The following is a 22,937-nucleotide window of genomic DNA, read 5'->3' as shown; positions in this document are numbered from 1 at the left end:
AGACGCAGCACGGTTTCATTAAAGGGAAGTCGTGTCTGACAAATTTACTGGAGTTCTATGAGGATGTGTCTAGGGCAGTGGATAGAGGAGAGCCGGTGGATGTGGTCTTTCTAGATTTTCAGAAGGCGTTTGACAAAGTACCTCACAAGAGGTTATTGCAGAAGGTCGAGGGACATGGAGTTGGGGGTAGGGTGTTAGCGTGGATAGAGGATTGGTTGTCAAATAGGAGGCAGAGAGTGGGGGTCAACGGGTGCTATTCGGATTGGCGGATGGTGACTAGTGGAGTGCCCCAGGGGTCGGTGCTGGGGCCTCAGCGAGGGGGATTGAATATAAAAGTAGGGAGGTCTTGCTGCAGCTGTATAGGGCATTGGTGAGGCCGCAGCTGGAGTACTGTGTGCAGTTTTGGGCGCCACACCTGCGCAAAGATATTTTGGCCTTGGAGAGAGTGCAGAGGAGGTTTACTAGGCTGATACCGGAGTTGAGGGGGTTGAGCTATGAGGAGAGGCTGAAGAAACTGGGCTTGTACTCATTAGAGTTCAGAAGAATGAGGGGAGATCTCATTGAGACGTATAAGATGATGAATGGGATTGATAGGATAGAGGTGGAGAGACTCTTCCCGCTCAAAAAAGACAGTAGGACTAGGGGGCACAGCCTCAAGATAAAAGGGGGGCGGTTTAGAACAGAGTTGAGGAGGAACTTCTTCACTCAAAGGGTGGTGAATCTCTGGAATTCTCTGCCCGTTGAAGTGGTGGAGGCTGCCTCGCTGAATGTTTTTAAGACGCGAGTTGATGGGTTTTTGATAAGAGAGGGGATTAAGGGTTATGGGGAGAGGGCGGGAAAGTGGAACTGAGCAGCGACAGATCAGCCATGATCTTATTGAATGGCGGGGCAGGCTCGAAGGGCTAGATGGCCTACTCCTGCTCCTATTTCTTATGTTCTTGTGTTCTTATGAGATGGAAGATGATCATAGCGGGACAAGGTTCAAGCATGTGTTTCAACTATTCATCAACGGGTGTTGAAGGAAGAACGCAGAATGCAAGCATCAGAATGCTGCCTTCTTTGTGGCTTTCATGAAACTGAGGCGGAGGAGAAAGGCCTGGTTAGGCAGAGAAAAGAGAAGAGTTTCATCCTGCGGAACATGGACCAGCATGGAATAGCTCGTGAAAAGCTGAGGAGACCAATTCCACGGAGGCATTTGACATGATCCAGGAAACATCAATGACATCTCTTATATTTGCAGATGAGTGGGCAACAGTGCTGAAAATGTCTTCATTTGTCAAGCGTTGTGGCTTACATTTGCCACTTCCTTCAGGAGGATCTGATGTCACAGGGACCAGAAATCCATTCCTTGCCAATGGCTCTAAAGTGCGTTGCACTCAACCTTTTTGTGAATGGCTGTTCCAGGACTCCATTGGAGACATCTGAGGAAAATCATTATCCCCTGCTCATAAATGCATGAGAGGTCACCAAAGCCCTATTTAATAAGGCACACAATTGCGTTTGGTTCTACCTGGATGATGCCAGTCAGACTGCTAGAACAGTAGGATTTGCAGTGAACTCCGCCTTCCTACAGGTGCAGGTTGCCATTGACTGCAGGCATGTGAGATAGGATTAATTAATGATCTCATAATGATGATGCCTGTAGGTAGCAGTGACCCTAATATGATTGAGGATAGAGAAGTGGATCTGAGACTATGTTTTTAAGCTTAAATAAGGGCAAATACAAGGGCATGAAACCAGAGCTGACTAGATTAAATTGAATTTGAGAAAGTAGGGTCCCGGACCTGTGTCCTCTGTTTGAACAGAGGGGAGTATGATAGGATGAGAGAGGAATTGGCAAATGTAGACTGGGGACGCAGATTGGTCGGTAGGACTGCTGAGGAACAGTGGAGGATCTTTAAGGAGATCTTTTTCGGTGCTCAGCAGAAATTTATTCCAATGGTAAAGGAGAAGTAGGAGAAGGGATAATCAGCCGTAGTTATCGAAGGAAATAGAGAATATTAAATTAAAAGCTGATGCGTTTAGAGTGGATAAAAGTAGTGGGCGAGTAGAAGAGGTTTAAAAATCAACAAAAATTGACTAAGAAGATGATAAAGAAAGGAAGGATAGACAATGAAGCTGAACTAGCACTAAATGTAAAAAAGGATAGTAAGAGTTTTTATATAAAGAGGAGGAGGCTGGCTAGAGTGAATGTTGGACCCTTAGAGGATGAGAGGGGGGGATTTAGTGGTGGGGGATGAGGAAATGGCTGAGGCCTTAAATAAATTTTTTGCCTCGGTCTTCACGGAGGAGGACGCGAATAGTTTGCCAGGTATTAAAGATAGAAGGATGGTAGGAGTTGAGGGCCTGAATGCAATTACTGTCACTAGAGAGGTAGTGCTTGATAGACTAGCGGGACTGATGGTGGACAAGTCCCCAGGACCAGATGGAATGCATCCCAGGGTTCTGAAGGAAATGGCAGAGGTGATAGTAGATGCCTTAGTGATTATTTTCCAAACCTCGTTGGATTCCGGGGAAGTGCCGGAAGATTGGCTAATGTTACGCCGCTGTTTAAAAAGGGTAGCAGGCAAAAGGCAGGTAATTATAGGCCGGTTAGTTTAACGTCTGTTGTGGGAGAAATGCTTGAATCCGTCATCAAAGAAGAAATAGCGAGGCACCGTGAGAAGAATTGTTTGATAGAGCAGACGCAGCACGGATTCGTTAAGGGGAAGTCGTGTCTGAAAAATCTATTGGAATTCTATGAGGATGTGACTAGTGCGGTAGACAGAGGGGAACCGGTGGATGTGGTGTTTCTCGATTTTCAGAAGGCGTTTGATAAGGTGCCGCACAAAGGTTACTTCAGAAGGTTAGGGGGCATGGAGTTGGGGGTAAGGTGTTAGCGTGGATAGAGGATTGGTTGCCTAATAGGCAGAGAGTTGGTATCAATGGGCGCTATTCTGATTGGCGGTTGGTGACTAGTGGAGTGCCGCAGGGATTGGTGCTGGGGCCTCAACTATTTACCATTTATATAGATGATCTGGAGGAGGGGGCTGAGTGTAGGGTGTCGAAATTTGCTGATGGCACGAAGATAAGTGGAAAAGCAAATTGTGCGGAGGGTGTGGAAAGTCTGCAGAGGGATCTGGATAGGCTGAGTGAGTGGGCGAGGACCTGGCAGACGGAGTACAATGTTAGCAAGTGTGAGGTTATCCACTTTGGCAGGAATAATAGTAGGAGGGATTACTATTTAAAGGGCAAAAAGCTGCAGCATGCTATGGTGCAAAGGGACCTGGGGTCCTTGTGCATGAGTCGCAAAAATCCAGTCTGCAGATGTAGCAGGTGATCAGGAAGGCGAATGCGATGCTGGCCTTTATAGCGAGGGGGATAGAATATAAAAGTAGGGAGGTCTTGCTGCAACTGTACAGGGCACTGGTGAGGCCACAGCTGGAGTACTGTGTGCAGTTTTGGTCGCCGCACTTGTGCAAGGATATTTTGGCCTTGGAGGGAGTGCAGAGGAGGTTCACTTGGCTGATACCGGAGATGAGGGGGTTGGACTATGAAGAGAGACTAAATAGACTGGGTCTGTACTCGTTGGAGTTTAGAAGGATGAGGGGGGAATCTTATAGAGACGTATAAGATAATGAAGGGGATGGATAGGGTAGAGGTGGAGAGATTCTTCCTGCTCAGAAAGGACAGCAGGACTAGAGGGCACAGCCTCAAGATAAGGGGTGGGGGGTGCAGTTTAGAACGGAGTTGAGGAGGAACTTCTTCACTCAAAGGGTGGTAAATCTCTGGAATTCTCTGCCCGTTGAAGTGGTGGAGGCTACCTCACTAAATATATTTAAGACACAGGTAGATAGGTCTTTGGTAAGCAAGGGAATTAAGGGTTATGGGGAGAAAGCGGGAAAGTGGAACTGAGCCACTTCAGATCAGCCATGATCTTATTGAATGGCGGGGCAGGCTCGAAGGGCTAGATGGCCTATTCCTGCTCCTATTTCTTATGTTCTTATGAATTGACAAATTACATTAAGGAATACCAAAAGAGAAAATGCTGAAAAAAATTAAGGGATAAGTCGATAGAGATACAGCGGCAAACATTTCAGAGGATCTTTCAGAATACACAGATACATTCCAACTAAAAAAAAGTCCAAAGGATGAACACACTATCTGCAGTTCACTAGAAGAGTAGATAGTAACAAACTTAAAGAAAAGGCATGTAATTGTGAAAGATAGGTGAAAGGTCAGCAGACCGGACAAAATGTAAGGAACAGCATTGGACAATTCAAAGCTTAATAAGGTAAGAAATATTCAGTGTAAAGCTAACCAGAAATACAAAAACAGATAATTTGAGTTTCTATAAATATTTACAAAAACAAACAGGTTAACAAAGTGAGCGTTGGTCCTGTCAAATGTGAATCTGGAGAATTGATAATGGAAAACAAGGAAATGGCAGATGAATTGAACAGGTATTTTGCGTCAGTCTTCACTTTCGAGGATGCAAGTAATATTCCAGAAGCAGCCATAAATCAAGAAATGGAAGGGCAGGGGGAACTCGGAAAATTACAATCACCAGGGAAATGATACTGAGTAAATTGTGGGCTGACAAGTACTGGGTCCTGATAGACTTCAGTCTAGGGTCTTAAAAGAAGTGGCTGGTGAGATAGTGCATGTAATCCCTATTATACAGGAGGCAATTCAGCCCATTGAGTCTGTACTGACCACAATCCCACCCAGGCCCTATTCCCGTAACCCCGCATATTCACCTCCCTTATCCCCCTGACACTAGTGTCAATTTAGCATGGTGAATCCACCTAACCCGCACATCTCTGCACTGTGGGAGGAAACCCATGCAGACACAGGGAGAACGTGCAAACTCCACACAGACAGTGATCGAGACCGGAATTGAATCTGGGTCCCTGGCGCTGTGAGGCAGCAGTGCTAACCACTGTGCCACCATATCGTACATCAGTTTTAATTTTCCAAAATTCCCTAGATTCGGGGCAAGTCCCATTTGATTGGAAGTTAGCAAATGGAACTATATTATTCAGAAAGGAGAAAACTACAGACTGCCAGTTAGCTTAACTGCTATCATAGGGAAAATGTTAGAAGCTATTATTGAAGAAGTTATTTGAGGGCAGTTGCATAAGTTCAAGGTAATCAGGCAGAGAACATGGTTTCCTGAAAGAGAAATCATGTTTGATCAATTCATTGCACAGTGGCACAGCGGTTAACACTGCTGCTTCACAGCATCTGGGTTCATTCCCAGCTTGGATCACTGTTTGTGGGATCTGCACGTTCTGCTCGTGTTTGTATGGGTGTTCCGGTTTCCTCCCACAGTCCAAAAGACATGCTAGTTGGGTGCAATGGCCATGCTAAACTCTCCCTCCATGTATCCAAACAGGCACTGGAGTGTGGTGACTAGGGAATTTTCACAGTAACTTCATTGCACTGTAATGTAAGCCTACTTGTGACTAATAAACTTTTTTATTGATATTCTTTGAGAAAGTAACGTGTTCGGATAAAGGGGTGTCAGTGAATATACTTAGATTTCAAGAAGGTATTTGATAAGGTATCACATCAAAGGTTACTATAGAAAATAAAAGCACATGGTTAAGGGTATGACATTTTAGCACATATAGAAGATTAGCTGGCAAACAGCAAGCAATGAGTAGGCATAAATGGGTTCTTTTCAGATTTAACAAGTCGTGTGCCATGTGGATCAGTGCTGGGACCTCAAATGTTTGCAATTTATATAAATGACTTGGATGAAGGGATGGATGGGATGCTTCTGATTATACTGATCCTAAAGGTAGGAAAGTACGTTGTGAAGAGGACGTGAGTGAGTATAATTAGGTTAAGTGAGGAAAATACTGGCAAATGGAGTATAATGTGGGAAAATGTGAAATTGTCCATTTTAGAAGGAAGAATAAAAGAAAAGCATGATATCTAAATATTGAGAAATTGCAGAGCTCTTGAGATGCAAAGGGATCTGGGTGTCTTAGTGCATGAATTGCAAAAAACCATTATGTAGCTACAGCAAGTAATTACTAAAGCTAATAAAATGTCATGATTTATTTTGAGGGGAATTGAATACAAAAGTAAGGAGGTCATTCTTAAGTTATGATGTGGGTATGCCGGCGTTGGACTGGCGTAAACACAGTAAAAAGTCTGACAACACCAGGTTTTAGTCCAACCTATTTATTTGATAATATACTCACAAGCTTTCGAGGGGACTGCCTCTTCGTCAGGTGAATGGAGAGTTCTGGCCTCAGACAGAGCATATAAAGCACAGACAGTTTAGAGATTACTGATTAAAATGCGAATCCTTACACCTAACCTGCTGTTCAAGACCTGAAGTGGCTGATAATGTGAGTGGAAGGAGCACTGATCACAGTTTAAAGAGATGTGTATTGTCTCCAGACAGTACAGTAAGTGAGGTTTTGCAAACCCAGGCAAGTCACGGGCGTTACAGATAGTGCGACATGAACCCAAGATCCCTGTTGAGACCGTCCTCATGTGTGCGGAACTTGGCTATCAGTCTCTGTTCAGCGACTCTGCGCTGTCGTGTGTTGTGAAGGCCGCCTTGGAGAATGCTTACCCGAAGGCCAGAGGCTGAATGCCCGTGACCACTGAAGTGTTCGCCAACAGGAAGGGAACAGTCTTGCCTGGTGACTGTCGAGCGATGTTCATTCATCCGTTGTCGTAGCGTCTGCATGGTCTCCCCAATGTACCATGCTTCTGGACATCCTTTCTTGCAATGTATCAGGTAGACAATGTTGGCCGAGTTGCAAGAGTATTTACCATGTACCTGGTGAATGGTATTCTCACGTGTGATGATGGTATCCGTGTCGATGATCCGGCATGTCTTGCAGAGGTTGCTGTGACAGGGTTGTGTGGTATTGTGGTCACTGTTCTCCTGAAGGCTGGGTAGTTTGCTGCGAACAATGGTCTGTTTGAGGTTGTGTGGTTGTCTGAAAGCAAGAAGTGGGGGTGTGGGGATAGCCCTGGCGAGATGTTCGTCTTCATCAATGATATGTCGAAGACTCCGGAGAAGATGTCGTAGCTTCTCCGCTCCAGGGAAGTACTGGACGACGAAGGGTACTCTGTCCACTGTGTCCTGTGTTTGCCTTCTGAGGAGATCGGTGCGGTTTTTCGCTGTGGCGCATCGGAACTGCCGATCTATGGGTCGAGCACCATATCCTGTTCTTACGAGGGCATCTTTCAGGGTCTGGAGGTGTCTGCCACGATCCTCCTCATCTGAGCAAATCCTGTGTATACGGAGGGCTTGTCCATAGGGAATAGCTTCTTTAACATGTTTAGGGTGGAAACTGGAGAAGTGGAGCATTGTAAGATTGTCTGTGGGTTTGCGGTACAGTGAGGTGCTGAGGTGACCGTCCTTAATGGAGATGCGTGTGTCCAAGAATGCAACTGATTCTGGGGAATAGTCCATGGTGAGTCTGATGGTGGGGTGGAATTTGTTGATATCATCATATAGTTGTTTCAGTGATTGTTCACCATGAGGCCAAAGGAAGAAAATGTCATCGATGTATCTAGTGTACAGCATCGGTTGAAGATTCTGTGCAGTGAAGAAGTCTTGTTCGAACCTGTGCATGAAGATGTTGGCATATTGAGGTGCAAATTTGGTCCCCATGGCTGTTCCATGTGTCTGGATGAAAAACTGGTTGTTGAAGGTGAAGACATTGTGGTCCAGGATAAAGCGGATGAGTTGTAAAATTGCATCTGGAAACTGGCAGTTGTCAGCATTGAGCACTGACGAAGAGGCAGTCCCCTCGAAAGCTTGTGAGTATATTATCAAATAAATAGGTTGGACTAAAACCTGGTGTTGTCAGACTTTTTACTATTCTTAAGTTACACAGAGCATTAGTGAAGCAACACCTGTAGTACTGAGTACAGCATTGGTCACCTCATTTAAGAAAGGATGGAAATGTGTTGGAAGCAGTTCAAAGAAGGTTTATACCTGGAATGGGTGGGTTGTCTTATGAAGAAAGGGTGGACAGGGTATGTTTGTATCTGAATTTTGAGTAAGAAGTGACTTGATTGAAATGTACAAGGTCCTGAAAGGTCTTGACAGATTGAATGTGGAGAGGCTGTTTCCTCTTGTGAGAGAATCTAGAACTCAGAGTCACTGCTTTAAAGTAAGGGATCGCTCATTTCTATCGCAGAGATGGAAATATTCTTGATGAGTGAAGGGGTTAATGGGGATAGGTGGGATGTTGTTTTGAGGTTGTATCCAATTAGCCATGATCTTATTAAATGGTGAAGCAGGCTACTCATATCCATGTTTGTATGTGGCATTAAGAGCTCTCTTGAACTAGCCACCACACTTTGGCAATAGAAAAAGCTTCCGCTCTCATCATGCAGCTGATACATGATCACCAAAAGCAGATAATGCAAGTCTATGCAAGGTACCCTGGGAGCTCATGCAATTCTTGCATCTTGCGTCGCTTGCAGGTGCCATAGATCTTCGTGGGCCCTCAATAAATGCAGAGTTAGCTCATTAGTGATAAAGCCTACCCTGAAAAGACGTGGCTAATGATTACTGTTCAGGAACCACAGTGTTTCAGAAGAAAGGTACAATGTGGTTTATTCTGCAATATGCTTGTTGATTGAGCAGACCATTGACATGTTGAAGATGCCTATCAGATGTCTGGACCAGTCAGGTGGCACACTACTACGCTGTGCAAAGGGTTTCCTGAACCTGAGTGGTTTGCTGCAATCTGCAGAACCTGGCACTCCAAAGGGTGATGAGTAGCCACCTGGAACAATGGAGGAGCCCTGTGTATCCTCTGAGGTTGAGACTGTTGAGGCTCCACACAAACAGGCAATAGCATGAACTAGACATGACAGAGAAGCCCATGAGATATTAGACAAGGTTTCAGGGCAATGAAGGTAACTAGCTTGTGCAAATGCATTTCACCTGTCCCCTTGTTACAGGGTAGACATTAACACCGCCTTTGCTTTCCTCAACATCTCAATGAAGGACAGCAATCTCAATGAGTAGTCACAATCTTGAGTGATGATGGCCTCATCCTTGTAGAGCTAGGCAGTCAATGAAGCATGTGGCCAATCTCTAATGGGATAAGAACTCCACAACACTGGCTGTAGCAAGTAGATATGATGCAGTCCTTTCAGTCATAATTTCACTGCCTCGGCAGCCTTTAAGTGATGCAAACAGCACTGTAAGTATCAGTACACTCATGGCAATATCCCTAAAGTGTTGCAAGGCACCTGAAGGAGCACAATCATCAGACACCAGCTGTTGCTTGACTGCCTGAGGACTGATCTGAATCCAGATTGTGGCATCTCTTCAAAAGCTATCTCTCATGCATGAACAATGTTCTGGCTTCATCCTCCTGCTAAGTCCCCAGCATCAGATTACTCTTTAGACTTCTGTGATGTGTCACTGTCAATCGTGGAAGCAAGCCTGCAAGTGAGGTTACTTTTGTGTATGCCAAGAGAGCTTTAGCAGCACCATTGTCTGATCATTGACAAGCACTCATGATGTTGCCATTATTGGAAACTTCCCAAATGCATGACCAGCATTGCCATGGTAATTGGGAGTGAGGTGGCCCAGCCAGTCTCAGCACTGCATTTGAGCATAACGTAGTAACATTGTTGATAATAAGACCACACAGCAGATGTACTGGAACTTTGTTATCATCCCAATGGAAGCCTGCACATTTTCATTCCAGCACATTAAGATATGCTTAGGACTCTGGTACTAGCACAATCAGATAGCCATATCAACTTCCCTTATGAGAGCTTGCACTGATAATTAGTTAAGCCACACTAGCTAGATCTACAGGTACTATCCAGAATCCTCCCTTGTAATAGGCCAGCATCACACCTCTTAGACTCACATCATTGCCATCTAGCTGACATCTCAGGAGTCACCAGGTGCTAGCTAGGTTCATTACTCTGCATCGTGCAAGTGGAGAATGGAGCAATAATAGGGCTAAAATTTAGCTGTAAACTCAGTCACAATGTCACGCTGAGGACTGCCATTAATGGCTACGGTCCCCAAACAATACTTTATACTGTTACTCACACTCGAACCTGTTCCATGAAGGCCATTGAAAAATGCACCAGATTGGAATTACTCCAATGCAGGCTGCCATAAAAAACCTGTAGCATACTCAGAGAATAAACTTCAGTGCAGCAGAACCAGGAGAATAAACAAAACTAAAAAATCTGTGCTCATAAGGCCACATTATATCGTGCTTTGATGCGAGTCTTGCATATGAATTAACCACCCTCCATGTTGAAAGAGTAACTGACTTTGTTCATGTCGCTTCTGTGGACATTTAAGGACCGAGATTGAGCAAAACACCACAGACCTGAGGGACACAATGGGAGATATGAGGAGGGGGTGGCATCTGTTACACTTAAATAACCTCTAAGCATTGCATCAGATAGAAGAGCCATTAGATAGAGGAGACTTCCAGAAAAGCAAAATATATTTACAGATATGTAAATATATGCAGTGAGAGAATACCCGTGCCACTATTGTGCTCTCAGTACTTCAGAATTTTCCTAACCCTGCCAGCATGTCTATGTGCATTGGTAACATTTACAGCGAATGTGGAGGCAACCTGCTGACTACTATGCCCTGTTGTCTGTGCTTACTTTGCTGGCATCCCTTTGGAGCCCAAGGCCAGCTTTGGGTGTCCTGTGCAGCAGGTGCACCCTCCTGATCCTGAGCAGCTGGAATTGCTCGGGTCACAGGTAGAGGCAATTCAGAGCAGTTGTATCATTGGAGACTGCTGGGTGGATTGCCCCAGAGTGTCTGGCTAACACACACTCCTTGTGGGTGCCTGAGGGCCTTTCCCTGACTCCTTGAGGAGGATGGGCTCCTTGGGGGAGATTGAGGTATCCTGTACTCCCTTGCCTAGCCACTGGTGAATCCCATTCATGGCTAGCTTGATGGTGTGCAGGTCCATGAGCAAGTCCGGCATAAGTGCTTAACCAGAGCCTCCAAGACAGATGCCACCCTTCTAGTGGTGCTCTCTATGCACTCATATCGGTGCCATGACATCAGACAGAACATGACAGTCTCCTCCATTATCTGGTGGCAGCTTCTGATGATCCTACCTGCTATTCCCCAATGTTGATCTCCAACATTTTTCTGAGGGCTGATTACAGAGACTCATCATGTGACTCAGTCTCAGCAGGCGCCTGCCCCCAGCAGTCCTCCAGGTTATGGAGACCATGCCTGTCACTACATTTGCCCAACCGCCACAAGCCCATTCTAGAATTGGGTCCTAATAACGAATGTGTCTCTGTGCTTTTTGGAGTGTGTCGGTGAATGCAGTGACAGGTCTTCATCAGATACTTGTCAATCTGAGATGAGGCTGATGGGGTGGCTGGTGGTATCCTGTGTCCTTTTCTTTCTAGTGATTCTAAGAGGGAAAAGAGAGAATTAATGATTAGCTGGAAAGCCACCTGCATTAAGTAGCCGTCATAATGTCAGTGAGTGGGTGAAGACTGTTGGATGGACCGTCACTGGGTTGTTGGGAGCCACCAGTCTTTGGAGCAGGAATGGTCCCTGTCCTCGCTAGCAAGTTCTGCCGCCTGCTCCTCAAAGTGGGTAAGTGGCTGAGTTCCAGCATTCCCTCTCTGCTCTGGCATCTCTTGTTGTGGGCAATCTTGTCCTGCGCAAAAACAGCTGGATAGATTATGAGCAGGATGGATGCAAGATGATAAACATTATGTATGTACTGAAGTGACCTACGTAAGGGATGAAGACTCAACTTGTGCAGCGTCCAACAAGAAATTATGCTCAAGTGCATCAGTGACAATGTCCCTTTTGCTGGTAGTATGCGAGATCTTAGCTTGCCATTGAGTGTAGGAGAAGATTGACTTATCCGGGCAGAGGGGATGAGATCATGCATCCTTTTTCTGCAGGTTCACAGATGCTGATCTTCCTGGCAACATCCTTCCAAGCCTTGCTCATGAGGTTAATAGACCTCCATTTCCCATCACGGGGTAGAGCACCTCCTGATGGTCTTGGACTGTCTGGAGAAGTCTCTCCCGGTAGCCGACACTGAACTTGGGGGCAAACTTGCTTCTTTGGGGGACGATCACTTGCCACAAGGCTGCAGAAAGTGAATGTGTGTAGATGCCAGTTAAATATGGTGCCTGGACCTTTGACCAGCTGAGGTAATGGCAGGGCAGAAGAATCCAAGCTACCATGCCATGCATGAGATGTAAAGAGAACATAAGAACATAAGAAATAGGAGCAGGAGTAGGCCATCCGGCCCTTCGAGCCTGCCCCGCCATTCAATAAGATCATGGCTGATCTGTCGTGGCTCAGTTCCACTTTCCCGCCCTCTCCCCATAACCCTTAATCCCCTCTCTTATCAAAAACCCATCAACCCGCTTCTTAAAAATATTTAGCGAGGCAGCCTCCACCACTTCAACGGGCAGAGAATTCCAGAGATTCACCACCCTTTGAGTGAAGAAGTTCCTCCTCAACTCCGTTCTGAACCGCCCCCCCTTTATCTTGAGGCTGTGCCCCCTAGTCCTACTGTCTTTTTTGAGCGGGAAGAGTCTTTCCACCTCTATCCTATCCATCCCATTCATCATCTTATACGTCTCAATGAGATCTCCCCTCATTCTTCTAAACTCTAACGAGTACAAGCCTAGTTTATTCAGCCTCTCCTCATAGCTCAACCCCCTCAACTCCGGTATCAGCCTAGTAAACCTCCTCTGCACTCCCTCCAGGGCCAAAATATCCTTGCGCAGGTGCGGCGCCCAAAACTGCACACAGTACTCCAGCTGCGGCCTCACCAATGCCCTATACAGCTGCAGCAAGACCTCCCTACTTTTATATTCAATCCCCCTCGCTATGAAGGCCAGCATCCCATTCGCCTTCCTGACCACCTGCTGCACTTGCAGGCTGGGTTTTTGCGACTCATGCACAAGGACCCCGAGGTCCCTCTGCACCGTCGCCTGCTGCAGTTTTTCGCCACGTAAGTAATAGTCCTTCCTACCATTCTTCCTACCAAAGTGGACCACCTCACACTTGCCAACATTAAATTCCATTTGCCATTTCCTGGCCCATTCGCCCAGCCTATCTAGATCCTTCTGCAGACTCTCCACACCCTCCGCACAATTTGCCTTTCCCCCAATCTTGGTGTCATCAGCAAATTTCGACACCCTACACTCGGTTCCCTCCTCCAGATCATCTATATAAATGGTAAATAGCTGAGGCCCCAGCACCGACCCCTGGGGCACCCCACTAGTCACCAACCGCCAATCCGAATAGCACCCATTGACCCCCACTCTCTGCCTCCTATTTGACAACCAATCCTCTATCCACGCTAACACCCTACCCCCAACTCCATGTCCTCTGACCTTCTGCAGTAACCTCTTGTGAGGTACCTTATCAAAAGCCTTCTGAAAATCCAGAAAGACCACATCCACCGGCTCTCCTCTATCCACCGCCCTAGACACATCCTCATAGAACTCCAGTAAATTTGTCAGACACGACTTCCCTTTAATGAAACCGTGTTGCGTCTGCCCTATCAAGCAATTCCCTTCAAGATGCCTCGCAATTTCCTCCTTAATGACGGATTCTAACATTTTACCTACCACAGACGTTAAACTAACCGGCCTGTAATTCCCCGCCTTTTGCCTGGCACCCTTCTTAAACAACGGCGTAACATTAGCCGTTTTCCAATCCTCCGGCACTTCCCCGGAATCCAGCGACGTCTGGAAAATAACCACCAAGGCATCCACTATCACCTCCGCCATTTCTTTCAGAACCCTCGGATGCATTCCATCCGGTCCTGGGGACTTGTCCACAATCAGCCCCTCCAGTCTGTCGCGCACCACCTCTCTAGTAACAGTAATGTCATTAAGACCCTCCAGTCCTACCACCTTTCCATCGCTAACACCCGGAGCTTCTCGTTTATGCATCCTTAATAAGCTGAAAAGCAGGAGTCATGCTGACTTTCCCGCTCACCATTGCCTTATTATTTGTTCTTAATGTTATCCCATTCTATGGACAACCAAAAACATTTTCATGAAATAGGTGTTTATATGTTAAATTGCTTCACCGGTTGCTAGTCACGAAACTGAATTTGGCAAACAAACTTACAGTTAAGTGCTCAGCGAACTTAAATATGAACACTTTTATTTACATTCAGAATACATGTAACTTCAGGCTATTGAGTCAATCCTTAAATATCTTCACACCTCTTTGCAACATATCTTTTAACTTTTTTGTAATTTAACTTCCTTGCAGAATATTTTGGTTCCTTTTGTATTAGCTTAAGTGCAGGCCTTGCACAGCCAGCAGCAGTCCCAAAATAAAGTCGGGGGTGGGGGAAGAGGTCATTTTTTTAAAAAGTCGATCTTTTGCAATATAACAATCTTTATCTCAAATTTATTTTGTCCAGATTTAGTATTGAAGGCTGTTACCCCCCCTTGCTGTCCTCTAATGTGTGTAATTGTGCAAAGTAATCTTGGCAAATGCAATAAACAGATGCATCATTATAATTTCTCGAAAATACAGATCTGATTAATGTCCAGAATTATATTTGAACTCTGAGAACCTATCCTTTTCTAAAAAGACTTGATTCGCCGACTCAGAGCAGAACCCAGTATAGTTTAAAGAAGTAAAGCAACAACAAATTAGCACATACTTTTTAAAAAATGCAAATAATAATAACGTTTGCTGATGAATTGCTAGGCAAATGCTGGACTTTGCTAGCATTTAATTGGAAGTCTCATTAAAGATCCTTCTATTTCCTTTATATTACATATTCTATTTATGCTTATAACTGATGAAAATTGCTTCAAGACAACCATCGATTGTTTGAAAGCAATTGTTGTTTCACCGAAAGGAATATCTTTAGTGCCAGTCAGCCTAAGGAAAGGGGTGACAGAAGTGGCATTTGACCTAAAAATCTGTCACACCCTTGTAGTGGCTTTCAGTTGTGATCTGTCATTGTTAACTTTGATACCATCAAAAGACCTAAAAGAATGCCATCTGGGGGCTCATGTGGTCCTCTGATTTCTAGGTCATTAAACCTTTTTTTAAATTCAATTACTAATAGACAATTCAAAAAATGACAAATTGTAGAGCTGTCATTTTCTTTACAGAAGCTGCTGACAGTCATCAAAAATATTGTCAGTGCGTTTTTGTGAAGTTTTTTAAAAGATTGACTTCCAGTTGATTGTTAACCTTTTGAATACAGAGCAGTGTTCTGTCACGCAAAGTGGGGGGAAAAAATCTGTTTTTAGCTTGTTTTGAGTGCCCTAAAATAAGTGTGTTCTGGGTAAGTGTTTGTGATCTACAGTTTAACATTTCGCACAATAAATTTCTACATTTTCCATATGTGTATATCTGTGTATTAAATTAACAAAAGACATTTGCTGCTGTAATGAAAGTTAAATGGAGCATATCTAATGAACAGTGGGATACAATTTATATTCCACAAATGGACTGACCTGATAACTCACAAAGAAGTGAGTTTGTACCGTACATTGGGTTAAGTAAAGAGATGATAAAGAATAGAAATACTTGCAAATTTTAAATGCAAACTTGATCAGATTTTGGTGATAATGCTATGAAACTCCTTTCCCTCTTCAAATCCACTGCATTAAAAAAGTAGGGAGATGATGTCATCACTTCTTGTATAAATAGTGTGTTAAATGCTGGTGGGTTGGTATGACTCAATTCTGAGAACAAAACTATTTGTAGATATGAAATTAGAAGTAATTTCATGATATCAATTAAAATTTTAACACAGACATGCTACTGACAGGGTCGGCTTTACAAAGGACATGGTTCACTGCCTACCAACCAGCTTGGCTAGTATTAAATGTTAAATCTATTCCTTAAAGATGTAAGCGGGATCAGCTTTGTTACAAGACCACCTTCTGTTAGTTGTCAGACCTTTTGAATTAGCCTAATTAAGGTGAAACATTTAAAACTCATGAACCTGAGGACATATTACCAGGTACAGAACAAATCTTTGATGATTGTTTAGAGATAAATTGATCTTAAACTGTATGCGGTAAAGAAATTAGAAGCCCCAAGACAGGGATAGTTTAGCAAGGAATTATGCGGTGTTTCCGCACAGAAATACTTAGAATTTTAATGTGTAGCTAATTATCCTGTCTTATTTATTTGAATTTTTATCTGTTAATATTCAGCAAATTGATTTTTGTGGTTATTTTTGCAGAGGAGGATAAGTATGAAAGCTACTCACGGATGTTGCTGAAATATTTTATAGCAGAAGGTATTGTTTGCGGGCATTCTCTTTTCATAGCATCTGCCAGAGATCATCCGGAGGATTTATTACAGGTATCATTTTTGATAAAGATATTGTTGGAACGTATTTTGGTTCAATTATTGTGCGACATTGTTTTGTCTCTGAAGTATTGATTATCACAGTCACTTGGTACCCTTAAAACACCTCAGCTAATTTGAATACATTTTTCTTTTGGCACATCATCAGGAAGGATTTAAAATGCTGATAGCCAAAACTTTCATTCCTCATTAATGGGGATATTAGGGAAACAGAAATGTTAGTGAGTTGTTAAATTACAAAAGAAACTTATAAAAGAAATATCACAATAATAAAATGACCAAGTTGCAGCTGGAACTGACTTTTGTGATGCATTTTTGCAATAATAGAGTGATAAAATAGGGGCATAAGAAAGAGAGTGGAGAACTTAATTTCTGGAATAGGGAGGGGTGAGGGCCGGGGAGGTTCAGATTTCCTAGCATGTTGTGATGTTTTGGAATGTTTTTAAGATTGCAACATCCCAAATATCCAATTAGTTATTCCTCAGTCTCTGCTCAATTATGATTGGTATTTCTTTGAAACTTGCAGTCATATGGCATGGTAGCACGGCTGCCTCACCATGCCAGGGACCCAGGTTCACTTCCAGCCTTGGGTGACTGTCTGGTGGAGTTTGCACATTGTCCTGTGGCAGCATGATAGCATTTGGGTGCTCCGGTTTCTTCCCACAGTGCAAAGATATCCAGGTTAGGGGGATTAGTAGGGCTAAATACATGGGTTTACAGGGATAGAACCTGGATAAGATGCTTTTTTGGAGAGTCAATGCAGACTTGATGGGCCAAATGGCCACCTTTCTGCACTGTAGGGATTCTAGTATTTCCATCCTTTTAAAAGAAAAAGTTTGATTGTAAAAAAATGAACGTGCTGTTTAAATATACATGTCAGTTCTTCATAAAGCCTGTCAACCTTTTCATACTGGAGTCCAATCACGTTAGTAATGTCCTTGGTCTGGTATCGCATTGACCTGGAATGGTGGTGAAACCATCAGTGTTCACCATCATTACTCTGAAAGTGACAGCAACTTATGGAGTCCACATAGGTGGACTTAAATACAGAAATCCGCAAGTTACTGCCATAGTGCCTCTCCATCTTCATAGGCTATGCTGTTGAAATCTTCATTGTGTAATCAAATAGAAATCACTGAACTGATGACAGCTTACCCTTTTATGCTTTTAGTCTTGTTGAAAAGCGTTACACTTTAAACAAAGTGAAACTAGGTTTTTGATAAATTACTAAACAATGTTGCAGCACACAGTCCATTTAGGTTTACTGCATAAACCTATCTATGTACATCTTAAAGGGAATATTGGTTGTATGTGGCCTGTTGGTTCCCTGTGTAAAATGTTCCAAATTGTTGTACATCTGTGCAAATTAATTATTGCTGAAAGGCATTAATGGCCCTAAAAACAATAATTTAATATTTATGGAAAGTCAAATTTCTTCATTACTATAAACATTTTCAAAGATTTTTATTCTTTCAATTTTATGTACAATTTTAATACAATTTGTATATCCCAATCTTTATTTTGCTTTCTATAAAATAAATAAACAATGACACATAATCAGTGCTTTTTATTAAAACAAAAAGTAGAAAATGCAGGAAATACTCAACAGGTGAGGTAGCATCTTGATGAAGAAACAAATGACGTTTGAAAAATAGAAGTGTAATAGGTTTCGAGCAGATTGGTAGGAAAGGAAACACAAAAGGGAAAGTCGGTGACAGGATAGAAAGCAGGAGAGGTGACAAATAGTATCATTGTACAAAACTCAAAAGAAGTGGTAATAGGTACAGTCTTCTGAATGCAACATGATGGAATAAAGAAAGAAAGAAGACAAAATTGACCCAGAAAAAGAATGAAGTAAAATGGAAGTAGAGCTTGTTGTCTAAAGTTGTTGAACTTGGTGTTAAGTCCAGAAGGTTACAAAGAGCCAGTCAAAAGATGAGTTCTGCTGTCAAGTTTATATTGAATTTCATTGAAACACTAACAAATTAAGGTCAGGTAGATCAGAATGGGAGCATTGTATTGAGAAACAACAGGAAGCTGAGGGTCATGCTTGCAAACTGAACAAAAGTGTTCCACAGAGCTATCAACTGGTCTGCATTTGGTCTCTCCATCGTAGAGGAAACTATGCCGCAAGCCATGGATACATCATGCTAGAGGTGGAGGAAAGGGCAGAGGATGATACGTTGAATGTGGATGTTGGTGAGGTGGAAAATGAGAACAAAGTGAACACCATCATGAATATGGGATGGAAGGAGAGAGAAAGGGTTAGCAGAATGATAGGCTGATGCCGGAGTTGAGGGCGTTGAGCTATGAGGAGAGGCTGAATAAACTAGGCTTGTACTCGTTAGAGTTTAGAAGAATGAGGGGAGATCTCATTGAGATGTATAAGATGATGAATGGGATGGATAGGGTAGAGGTGGAGAGACTCTTCCCGCTCAGAAAGGACAGTAGGACTAGGGGGCACAGCCTCAAGATAAAGGGGGGGGTGGTTTAGAACGGAGTTGAGGAAGAATTTCTTCACTCAAAGGGTGGTGAATCTCTGGAATTCTCTGCCCATTGAAGTGGTGGAGGCTGCCTCGCTAAATATTTTTAAGATGCGGGTTGATGGGTTTTTGATAAGTGAGGGGATTAAGGGTTATGGGGAGAAGGCGGGAATGTGGAACTGAGCCACGACAGATCAGCCATGATCTTATTGAATGGCGGGGCAGGCTCAAAGGGCCAGATGGCCTACTCCTGCTCCTATTTCTTATGTTCTTATGTTCAGAAGTGCATGAAATAGTTTGGACATTATGGAGGGCCCTGCGAGCTAAAGTGAAGGGAATCTTCAGTTGAAAGAAGGAGGGATATCAGAAGTGCTATGTGGAAGGTTGTTGAAAGGAGAGCTTTAACAAAAACTTTCTATTCTTAGGTGTAAAGAATCAAAAGCTTCATCAATAGTTGGGCACCAGCATCTCATCAGATCCTTTCTCTCTTTTCTCCAACCCTACCTGTTCCTTGAATCTCGCCACTTGTGTATTCATTATACAATCGGATCTTCCCCTCACTAATGCTTTACACTTCGTCCTCAGCATAGCTTCATCCCCTTACACCAGCACATCAATTAACTTTGAGCTGGGCAGGATGCTGAACTCTTCTTCAGTTGCCTCTGCCCCTACGCCAACCTCTTTGGCCAGGAGTCTTCCTTCAGCTTAGCAGACCCTTTACCCATCTCCAATGTTCTCCCTTCACCTGGAATCCTCACTCTGGCCTCTTAGCTTCTCTAGATCTTTTTATTAAAACTGCTAGTATGATTTTGGCCATCTTAATTTCTCTGCTCTACTTAGTCACTCCAATCTAGTCCCATCTGAATTCTGTTCTCTCAAGCCGTACCTTTACATTGCCATCAAATCTGCTGACACAGGTGGAATTGTTGTATGGATTACTGACTTACCAAGGGCTTGACACCAACTCTCTGACACTTGTTCTGGCCTCAACCTGGACCAAGACTCCATTACCAAACACCAAGCTATTGCATCCAGGGCTGTCACTGACCTGATATCATCTAAAGATTTTGCTCCGAAGCCTTCAAACTCATAGACACACAACCCCACTACTACCTCTTTTCCAAACTCCATAAATAAAACTCCCCTCGTTGACCCATTATTTTAATCTTTTCTTGCCCCACAACTTATTTTTGAGAACCCTAGACTCTTCCATTGTTTCTTCTTCATTTTCCCATTTTCTCACTCTAATTGTCTTCTCTTCATCATGAATATCCAATCACCTGTACCACTATCTCCCACCAGGACAACCTGAGAGCTCTCCGCTTATTCCTTGAGCAGAAGCCCCATCAGACACCATCTACCACCACTCTCCTCCATCTGGCTGAACGTGTTCTCGCATTGAACAACTTCTTCAACTCCACTTACTTCCTTCTAGGTCCTAGCAATGCCTGCTTTTGTTTGAAAAGTGGAGCAGTCTTTAATCCAGTCCTACTCACACCTCATCCTGCATCTTTTTTCAGGTATGTTGATGACTATATTCACACTCCTGCCTGGTCTTCCAATTTCCACCTTCCTCTCACTGACTCTTCTCTCCCTGAACTTCTCTTGTCTCCATTTCTGCAGATAGGCTAATATCAACTAATATTCACCAAAAGTCCACAGCTATCCTGCTTCCTGTAAGTAGTGTCTTCCATTCTCCTAGTGTTTCTTTCAAATGTGTCCACACAATGCAACCTTCCATATTCAGGCTTTCAATATGTCTTCCTTTCTCTCAACCAACAAATCAGAAGGGATCATTGCCACCGCGAAACCCTGGCCCACTCCTCTGTCACCCCAACCCACCACCACCACGCCCCCCTTTTCTTTCTTATAGCACTTAACCATATTAGTACAGGGGATGCAAGACCTGTCATTTTATTGACTCTCTTGTCACCATCCAAAGTTCCAATCACTCATGTGGGAGGTAAAATGTTAGAATCCGTCATTAAGGAGGAAATTGCGAGGCATCTTGAAGGGAATTGCTTGATAGGGCGGACGCAACACGGTTTCATTAAAGGGAAGTCGTGTCTGACAAATTTACTGGAGTTCTATGAGGATGTGTCTAGGGCAGTGGATAGAGGAGAGCCGGTGGATGTGGTCTTTCTGGATTTTCAGAAGGCGTTTGACAAGGTACCTCACAAGAGGTTATTGCAGAAGGTCAGGGGACATGGAGTTGGGGGTAGGGTGTTAGCGTGGATAGAGGATTGGTTGTCAAATAGGAGGCAGAGAGTGGGGGTCAACGGGTGCTATTCGGATTGGCGGTTGGTGACTAGTGGGGTGCCCCAGGGGTCGGTGCTGGGGCCTCAGCTATTTACCATTTATATAGATGATCTGGAGGAGGGAACCGAGTGCAGGGTGTCAAAATTTGCTGATGACACCAAGATTGGGGGAAAGGCAAATTGTGCGGAGGGTGTGGAGAGTCTGCAGAAGGATCTAGATAGGCTGGGCGAATGGGCCAGGAAATGGCAAATGGAATTTAATGTTGGCAAGTGTGAGGTGGTCCACTTTGGTAGGAAGAATGGTAGGAAGGACTATTACTTACGTGGCGAAAAACTGCAGCAGGCGACGGTGCAGAGGGACCTCGGGGTCCTTGTGCATGAGTCGCAAAAACCCAGCTTGCAGGTGCAGCAGGTGGTCAGGAAGGCGAATGGGATGCTGGCCTTCATAGCGAGGGGGATTGAATATAAAAGTAGGGAGGTCTTGCTGCAGCTGTATAGGGCATTGGTGAGGCCGCAGCTGGAGTACTGTGTGCAGTTTTGGGCGCCGCACCTGCGCAAGGATATTTTGGCCCTGGAGGGAGTGCAGAGGAGGTTTACTAGGCTGATACCGGAGTTGAGGGGATTGAGCTATGAGGAGAGGCTGAATAAACTAGGCTTGTACTCGTTAGAGTTTAGAAGAATGAGGGGAGATCTCATTGAGACGTATAAGATGATGAATGGGATGGATAGGATAGAGGTGGAGAGACTCTTCCCGCTCAAAAAACACAGTAGGACTAGGGGGCACAGCCTCAAGATAAAGGGGAGGCGGTTTAGAACGGAGTTGAGGAGGAACTTCTTCACTCAAAGGGTGGTGAATCTCTGGAATTCTCTGCCCGTTGAAGTGGTGGAGGCTGCCTCGCTAAATATTTTTAAGAAGCGGGTTGATGGGTTTTTGATAAGAGAGGGGATTAAGGGTTATGGGGAGAGGGCGGGAAAGTGGAACTGAGCCACAACAGATCAGCCATGATCTTATTGAATGGCGGGGCAGGCTCGAAGGGCTAGATGGCCTACTCCTGCTCCTATTTCTTATGTTCTTATGTTCTTATTCCAAATGAAACAATGATTTACTTGTTTTAGCATACTGCATTCGCTGTTTGTGATATGGTTTGCTCTACACAGGAGAGACCAAAAATAGACTGGGTGACTGCTTTGCGAGTACGCCCATACTGTCCGCAAACATGACCCCGAACTTCCTGTCACTCATCGTTTCAATTCTCCACCTTGCACCTACCCTGAGCTTTGTCCCTGGAGGTCTACATCAGGCTTTTTCAAAGTGGGGGGTCATGACCCACTTGTGGGTTGTGGGGAAGTTGAAAATGGGTCACTGGGCACCCTGATTTAATAAAAAAGCAGGATGTTCTGTGGTCCTTTTCATGAGAAAAGCAGGATAATTTGATTTGCTTTTGTCACAGGTATTGATATACAGTGAAAAGCATTGTTTTTTGCGTGCTATCTGGACAAAGCATATCCCACATTGAGAAGGAAAGGAGAGAGTGCAGAATGTAATGTTGCAGTCGTAGCTAGAGTGTAGAGAAAGATCAGCTTAATGCAAGGTAAGTCCATTCAAAAGTCTGGCAGCAGGGAAGAAGCTGTTCTTGAGTCAGCTGGTACGTGTCCTCAGACTTTTGTACCTTTTGCCTAACAGAAGAAGGTGGAAGAGAGAATGTCCGGGGTGCATGGGGTCCTTGATTTTGCTGGCTACTTTTCCGAGACAGTGGGAAGTGTAGACAGTGTTAATGGATGGGAGGCTGATTTGTGAGATGGACTGGGCTTCGTTCACAATCCTTTGTAGTTTGTTGTAGTTTTGGACAGAGCAGGAGCTGTACCAAGCCATAATAC

At 44.1% G+C, this 22,937-nt stretch overlaps 1 protein-coding gene across 2 annotated transcripts in view; it reads left to right on the top strand.

Moving 5' to 3' along the window:
- The window catches only part of elp4 (elongator acetyltransferase complex subunit 4), a 304,366-nt gene that overhangs the window by 56,835 nt on the left and 224,594 nt on the right, over positions 1-22,937 (top strand). For both annotated transcript variants that reach the window (XM_080189995.1, XM_080189994.1), the window contains exon 3: positions 16,191-16,312. In XM_080189995.1, coding sequence (XP_080046121.1) covers positions 16,191-16,312 — 122 coding nt within the window. The remainder of the gene's footprint in view (positions 1-16,190; positions 16,313-22,937) is intronic.

The sequence above is a fragment of the Carcharhinus amblyrhynchos genome, chromosome 6 (assembly GCF_965287045.1).
Source record: "Carcharhinus amblyrhynchos chromosome 6, sCarAmb.v2.hapA, whole genome shotgun sequence".
Lineage (NCBI taxonomy): Eukaryota > Metazoa > Chordata > Chondrichthyes > Carcharhiniformes > Carcharhinidae > Carcharhinus > Carcharhinus amblyrhynchos.
The sequence above is the reverse complement of the archived record's forward strand: the minus strand, read 5'-3'. Positions and strand labels throughout refer to the sequence as shown.